The sequence below is a fragment of the Tenrec ecaudatus genome, chromosome 5 (genome assembly GCF_050624435.1).
Source record: "Tenrec ecaudatus isolate mTenEca1 chromosome 5, mTenEca1.hap1, whole genome shotgun sequence".
In the NCBI taxonomy this organism is placed as follows: Eukaryota; Metazoa; Chordata; class Mammalia; order Afrosoricida; family Tenrecidae; genus Tenrec; species Tenrec ecaudatus.
In genome coordinates, this window is record NC_134534.1 from 17,064,854 (window position 1) to 17,073,336 (window position 8,483).

The 8,483-nt window shown below is 38.3% G+C and overlaps 1 protein-coding gene across 1 annotated transcript in view; it reads left to right on the forward strand.

Annotated features, from left to right (window-relative positions):
* The window catches only part of LOC142448595 (solute carrier family 22 member 22-like), a 47,863-nt gene extending 46,636 nt beyond the window's left edge, over positions 1–1,227 (forward strand). Inside the window, exon 6 of the mRNA XM_075550541.1 lies at positions 1,115–1,227. Coding sequence (XP_075406656.1) covers positions 1,115–1,227 — 113 coding nt within the window. The remainder of the gene's footprint in view (positions 1–1,114) is intronic.
* Positions 1,228–8,483: the final 7,256 nt, after the last annotated feature.

Consider the following 8,483-nt stretch of genomic DNA (forward strand, 5'->3'; position numbering starts at 1 on the left):
GTATATCAAGGAGGCATCCCAGCCCAATCCAACTCAAGTCCATAAACCTGATACTATTCCATAAGTCACATTTATGACTCACGTAGTTGCAGGCTGATGACACAGAAAGGTGAACTAGGAGGAAGGTAGCTCATAGGTCAATGAGTACAGCATTTTGTAGATCCAGGGTTGGTGAGAGCATGGCAGGGCTGACAGTTGTCAGGGTCAATCAGCTCACATAGGGCTGCCCTTGGAGGCAGGAGAGTTCCAAGGTGGAGGAGCAGAGACAGGGAGTCAGGTTCCCATTTTGCCTTCTTCTAAAATGGACACATCCCAAGGAGGACCTGATTAAGTCTGTGACCTGATTTACAGGTTGGGACTCTGCCTCTACATTTCCTTGAAAATTTAGACTGACATACACTCATCTAACTATCATATATATTATTAAAATTAACTAATGCCTTCAGAATATTCTATGTTTTCCCCAATCTTGTAGAGATTGTCTCTGGTGAGATAGTGACTGACCTAGTGTTACCTGGAAGGTTACCCAGCAGTCACAGGAGTGGGATTCTGTATATTTTTTACAGGAATCACCTGTCACTCCAAAAACTCAATATACTTAGAACAAAGAGATGTATTGGACCTGACTTTGAGGATCTATACTCTACAGTTCAAAGTTACCGGTTCCTTTGACAGGTTATCTTCCCCACTGAGTTGGCCAATAAAAAAACAAAGTAATTCAACTGCAAGGCATGAGGTGGTTAGCGACCATACAATTTCCATTGTCATTTCATTTAGATAACTGACTGGGTCAGATAGTAATTGTAGCAACTTTTGACATCTTGGTGATGCTAGTCTCAGGTTTCGATAACTCCCACTCATGTGGAAAGCTCAATGGTGGTGTCTCTCAACTTTCCGCTCGGTTACATCTCTTGCTAACATCTGAGTTTTTCGACACTAGTTAAAGCAATCCTCTGAATCACATGCTTTTTTGTTGTTGTTGCAAATAACTAGTGTGCTTGATTTTCATCCCAATGACTTGTACGATATGGATATTAAAAATACATTATTTGATGAATTGATTAAATTAATGTTCTACATAAGTTAAACATCTATTCTAAAATTTTCTTTCCAGAAATGTCCATGGTACGCCTTCTTTTGGGTATGCTGGCAAAAGCATCTATCTCAACCCTGTTTATTCTCTGCATAGTCTTCCAAAGTGAAATCTCAGCAACAACACTCAGGTAAGGCAGGATCCTCCCGACGATGGATTAGCTTCCACAGAATTATCCCAAGACAAGGAAGAATAGTGAAATAATTAGAAAAAAGATCATTTGTAAGGTATTCTAGGAAACCATCAGTGTGCGGTATTATTTAATCTATGGCAGAATTTTCTATCAAACTGAGTTTTACTTTAGCATTGTTCCAGTTGCCTTTTCTCTTACAATTTTCAATCACAAAGAGTACTATAATACTAAGGGAAATTTAAAAAATCACCTAAAGCTCCATTATCTTCATATACCTACGAGGGCCATGGTGGTGCAACAGTTAAGAGCTGGATGGCTAACCAAAAGTTGATCATTTGAACTCACTCAGTGACTACTTAAGGGCATGAACTAGCAATTCACTCCCATAAAAAATATAGCCTAGGGTACTCTATGGAACAGTTTTTCTCTGTTATAGGAGGTTGTTAAGAGTTGAAATCAACTTGACAGCACCTAACAGTGACAACAACAACAACAAATGTGTATCTAATACTTTTGTCATCTTTTATTGTCATGTGGCATATTTAAAACAATAGTTTTATGTAATTAAAATCAAAGCTTTTAAATTACTTTAATTTTTTTCACTTACCACTGAAGTTTTTAAAGTATTGTGTGGACCTCATATAATTATGTTGAAAACCATGATATCATTTTGATACTATTTAATAATGTTCATTTTAAATCAAGTAAATACACACAATTAACCATTTCTTATTGAAATTTGGAAAAATTCCCGTTTCTGGCTATTATAACTAACATAATATCCACACAGGTAGTTTTCAGATTACCTGGAGTTAATTTTGTAGGTCAAAATGTAGGACTGTTTTTGGAAGACATCGACATTACTTGTCACAGCATATTCCATAAAAAAGTTCTATACTACTTGTTGAGTAGTAACAAGTATCTTAAAAAATCGTAATTAAACATCTAAGGTGCACATACTATACTGGAGTTCAGAAGGGTGAAGGAAATCAAAGATGCACAGAATCAAGTGTTCAAAACAAAGCACAGGCCATGTTAACCTCAACCTCTATGACCCTGAGACTGGAGAGGGAGATGAAATCAGACTACACCTGTTGACCAAACTAAAAAGGACTGGAGTAGGAGGGTCTGAGTAGAGGGAGAAAAATATGAAACAAGATTAAATGTCATAAAACAAGCTAAATCTATTGGTTTGATATGATATTGTGGGACCTTTGAGACTATAACTCTTTGGCACACCTTAAGTCTAAAACTGAACTCACATCTGTAGCACAGTTTTCAGCCAGACAATAGACACATTTAATAGGTGAACAAAAAATAATAGGAGAGTACTCATTCCTCAGAGCCATCAACTACCGAGGATCAACATGGCAGTATGTGCCTAAGGCAAAGATGAAGAAGCAGGCAGGGTTAGGAAAGGAGGGGGAATGGGAAGCACAGTGAGAGAGTGGGCTGAGTTGTGTTACATTATCGACATTGCAATCAATGACCTGAAACAAAATGTGTCTGAATTTTTAAGTGGAACATTGATTTGCTCTTTAAACTTTTAACTTGGTTAGACAAGAGGCTGTACAGTGGTACAGATAGGACCTGGAAACACAGGGAATCCAGGACAGATGAACCCCTAAGGACTAGTGGTGAGAATTCTGATACGGAGAGGGTGGAGGGAAGGGGAGCATAGAAAGGGGGAATCGATTACTTGGATCTACATATGACTTCCTTCCTGGGGAATGGACAACAGAAAAGTGGGTGAAGGGAGATGTCAGGCTGTGTAATATATGATAAAATAATAATAATTTATAAATTATCAAGGGTTCATGAGGGAGGGGGGAGTGGAGAGGGAAGGGAAAAATGAAAAATGAAGAACTGATTCCAAGAGCCCAAGCAGAAAGCAAATGTTTTGAGAATGATTAGGGCAACGAATGTACAAGTGTGCTTTACACAATTGATGTATGTGTGGATTGTGATGAGTTGTCTGAGCCTCTAATAAAATGATTTTTAAAAAAGTTAAACACTAAGATTATTTGCGGCCTTTTGAAATACTTTGAAATTCTTTGCAAATTTCTATGCAAAGAAATTTGGAAGGCAGTTTGTTACCTGACTAATTGGAAGAGACTGAATTTTATCCATTCCAAAGAAAGACGAACCCACAAAATGTGGAAACTATAGAACAATATCTTTCATATCACAGACAAGTAGAATTTTGTCGAAGATCGTTCAACAATGGTTGTAGCAATACATCCGTTGAGAGCTGCCCGAAATTCAAGCTGGATTCAGAAAAGAGATGGTAAAAGGGTTCTCAATGCTGTTGTCAGATGGATCGTGACTGACAGCAGAGATATTTACTTGTGTCTTATTAATGCAAAGTCATTCTGCTTGGTAGATCACAACAGACATCGATAGTAGTGAGAATAGGAATCCAGAACATTTAATTGTGCTTATGGGGAACTTGAACAGGGCTCAAGGGGAAGTTTTGCAAATGGAAAAAGGAAGCATTGTATGGTTTAAAATCAGGAAAGGTGTATGACAGGGCTCTATCCTCTCACCACACTAACTCAATCGGTGTGATGAGCAAATAATCAGAGTAGCCGGTTTATATGAAGGAGAATGTGGCACCAGGATCGGAGGAAGGAGTTGAAGCTCTTGCTGATGAAGATCAAGGATTGCAGCCTTCAGTATGGATTAAATCTCAATGTAAAGAAACCAAACTCCTCAGAACTGGACCATTAGGTAGCATTATGATAAATTGGGGAAAGTTTGAAGCTTTCTAATATTTTGTTTGACTTGGATCCACAAGTAATACGTATGGAAGCTGCATTTGGAAAATATGCAGCACAAAACCTCTGTGAAGTGTTGAAAAGCAAGGATGTTACTTTGTGACAGACCCAAATCATGGCATTTTCAATTGCTTCACATGCGGGTGAAAGTTGGGCACTGGATCAGTGAATCAGGAAGACTCAAGAAGAATCAGTGCATTTGACAGAATGAGTCTGGCTTTGGTTATAGCAATTTTCCTGGAAACATTTTCCTTCCACCAAATATTACTAAATGCATAGCATTTATTATAATTTTGTATTATTCTATACATTTTAATGTATATATTGTTTCCTATAAACTTATAAAATTGCACTGTGATGCTAGTGAAGGTTTACAGAGAAATTGGTTTTCATTTCCACACACGTGTTTTGTTTCACAACACTGATTGCAATTCCTGCAATGTAACAAGGGTACTCTTCCCGTTTCCTCCCCTGCTTACCATTTCCCTTGGTCATGTCTCAGGGCTTTCTTCGTTCTGATATTTATCACTGGGCAAATGCTACCCTTCACACCTAGTCTGGCTAATTATTCTAAGGAGTACCTACTTCGCTGACGCTATTAACTTGCCTTATAGGCCTTTCTGCAGTTGAGTTGAATGTTGAGCTAAAGGGTGAGATACATTTCAGTCCTGAAGGGTAATTAGGGACCAAAATCTCTAGAATTCCGCACCACCACTCCCTCTTCAACTTGTATGCCTGCTCTACTTTACAATTTTGAATTTTATTTCACATGTGTCTCCAGCATTTTCCATTTTGCTCAAAAAATCTCCATCGATCTCCAAATGCTCAAAAAACCACTACCATTGAATCGATGCTGACTCATTATCTACCCCATAGGACAGAAACGAACTTCCCCTGTGATATTCTGAGACGGCAACTTGTTGGAGAGTAGAAAGCACTGTCTTTCTCCTGTGGAGCAACTAGTGGTTTTGAACTGCTGACCTTATCATTGGCAGCCTAGACGTAACCACGATGGCACCAAGTCTGCTCCTCATTCTCTCTGGGACCTTCTATTGTGTTCTTTGTCAGAGAGGGTGGTAGAGATAGCTGAACACTATGCAGTTCTGGACAATGGATCACGGGGGATGATGTCCATGTGATCCATTCATCCTTTGGTATAAGTATTTTCATGTTTCTTTTGTTTTGGATGGGACAGAACAGTAGGTCATCAGTTATCGCAATGGTATGTGCTGTCCACTGAGCCTGTGATCTCAAGCTGCTACCACCCTCAATGACTCATTCCTTCGAGTATTTGATTGTGGTTTCAGAAGTCTTCATAAATTTCCCTTCTGGGTGCTCTACTATATTCACAACTACATTAAATACATATATGGAACTATCTTATCTATGTACATATCAATCCATCAATTTCCTCACAAATCTTTATTTGACGTTTCTATTCATTTACTCAAAGGTTATAGTCATTACCCTTATTCTACCTCAGATTGATTCTAGAAATGTGTCCATTTCTTCTAACTTTTCAAATTTATCAAAGTACAGTTATTCATACTATTCTGTTAGCATCCTTTTTATTTTGGTTGGTTTGGGTGTAGCATTACCTATGTAATTTCTTGTTCAGATTATTTGCATCTTCTTTAATTGGTCAAGTTTGCTATTGGCTTTTCAAGGTTATTACTCCTAGAGTTGTGGATTATTTCTATTGTTTATCTACTTTTTGTTTCATTTATTTCTTCTAAAATGTTTATTGTTCCCTTTCTTCTGATGAATTCATATTATTATTATTATTATTGCTGTTCTCTTTCTCATTGTTGGAAATATTGGATAAAGATGTTGATTTTTGTTCTTTCTTCCTTTTTGTGTTTTCATATGCTTTAAGGTATGTGTTAGTCTGGGTACATTAGAGAAACAAATTCACAGAAACTCATACGTATAAGAGAGAGTCTTATATAAAGGGTGAGTGCACATCAAGAAGATATTCCAACCCAGTGCTGCCCAAGCCCATAAGTCCAACATTAACCCATTAACCCATACATCCAACACCAATCCACAAAGTCCTCCATCTCTCAAAAGACAAGCAATGATGCTGACTGCAGGAGGAAAGACGAATCAGTGAACGTGTAAGCATCTCAGTACTGGCAGGGGTCTCCTCATGGCTGCTCCAGAACCCAGGGCTGCATTGGGATATGTCCATGTGGCTTCTCCTCACTTGCAGGAAGTGAGTCTTTTCAATTGAAGCAGGGACCTGGCTAAGGCAGCTGCACCCTGGTCCGACCATCACAAAGCAAGAGACCTGAGAACTAGAAAGGCAAGGCTCACGGAACCATTTATCCCTGCGCCCTTCAATTAACCCCACATGTGTTTATCAGCCAGGTTGGCACAATATACTGTAACTAACTCAAGGTGTTTTTGTATCTCTTAGCTTCAGATTATAGTCTGCCATTGCTGGTTCTCTTTCCAAAAATTGCCTTTAGCATTCATGAAAGGTTTATCTGGCTACTAAAACTCCATTAATTTCTATTCACCTGGAAATTTCCTAATTTTACCATCATCTCTGAGAGGCAATTATGTTCATGTACAATTCTTTTCTGGTAATTTTTATTCTTTTAAGCTTTTATATTTTTCATAATATTTCCTTTTTCTGGGATGATTTCTGTTGATAAGTTAGAGTTTACTTAGATTAGATCTTCCTCTAGGTAACTTTTCACTTTTCCTGAGCTGCTTCCTGGGCTTACTTTGTGCTTTATTTTAGAAAGTTTGACTCTAGTAGATCTTGGTGGATTTTGTTTGGGTCTCTGTTTGATTGAGGGTTTGCTGAGCTTCTTGAATACCAGCATTTTCATCATTTATGATAGTAGGTAAATTTTCTTCCAACAAGTCTTTGACAATTTTGTTTCTGCTTGATTACATTTTTAAAAACATCTATGAGGGGATTTCCCCCAAACCTGAAATTTTGTCAAAGTTATGAATGTAATATTTTGTACAAAACAACCTCATCGCTTTCAAAGTACTCTCCATTAAGTTTAATACGTTCGTCAAGTCTGCGATTCCATTCTTGGAAATATTTCTTCAAACTCTTCTGTTTGGATGGCTGACAGTACCTTCCTCATTTTTTTCTTTACCTCTTCTAAGTCAGCAAAGTGTTGTCCTTTCATGGCCCTCTGCATTCACGGAAACAAAACGAAGTCACATGGAGTGAGGTCAGGTGAGTAAGGTGTGTGGGTCAAGAGATGCAGGCTATTTTATTACCAAAAACTGGTGTACTGAGATGACTGTGTGAGCAGGTGCATTGTCGTTGGGGCAAAATCAGTGCACTGACTGCCACAAATCAGGCGTTTTTTGGTTGCACATTTCTATGTAATATTTTCAGAACCTCTAAATAGAAAGCTTGATTAATAGTCTGACTTGGTAGAATGAATTCCAAATGCACTAGTAGTCGACATTTTCATTTGTCTGGTAAGTTGATAGATGCCCAGAATGAGGTTTGTCATCAATTGATATTTCATCTCTTTTGAAATGAGAAAAGCACTTGTACTTACACTTGCATTTTCCCCATAGTGCTGTCCTTGTAAGCTGTGTTTAACACCACAACAGTTTCTGCAGCATTTTTCATCATCAGTAATCAAAATTTCACAGCTGCACCCTGTTCTCTTAAATTGGTCATCACTTAATGGAGTTTTGAGTTAAACTGCTTTTATAAAAAACATTCACTTTGACCAGAGAGATCCTTCCTAGGCTACGCCATTGAGTGCACTGACTCAGAGAAAATTGTTTGATGCTTGCCTAGCAGAAAAAATGCTTACTATGAAAGATCCATCCAGTGGAGCTGTTTTTCCCTTTTGTTGGGGGGCAGTATATACTTGTATTTCTGTTTTTAAATTCCAATCACACATGTCATTCCTAGTTTTAGGCTTGGTTTGCAAACAAAACCAGTGCCGCTCATGTGTGTGTACACACATACTCATATGTGTGTGAAATGGTTTGTATAGTTGAAGAGACTACCAAGGCCCAGTTCTGTGATTCTGAGCATCAGATATCAGGCTGGAGGCTTCTCCTGAATCTTGACTCGTGTACCTATAACAAACTCAAAACAAACTCACTGCCATAGAGTAAATGCTGACTCAAAGTGATCTCCTGTGGGTTTCTGGGACTGTAATTGTTCATGAAAGGAGCTATTGGTAGTCAGGGCTCCTTTATGCACCTATAGGAGTTTGTTAATCTGAGATTGGCAGACCAGTAGGCTACTGGACAAGTATCAGGCTGCTGAGCTACAGGCTGAAGTGGCAAAAACATTCCCAGAGCAGCAGGCAATATAGAAGGCTGTTAACTCAAATATCAAAAACCAATGGTCAAATGATTAGCACCAGGTGTAGGATACAAAAGGATAAAAATATTTAACGAGCTTTATCAGATTGAATATGTATATTTGTTGTGGGGAAAATCCCCCAAGAATTAAGGTCCAACCAAGTAGCACACAAACTTA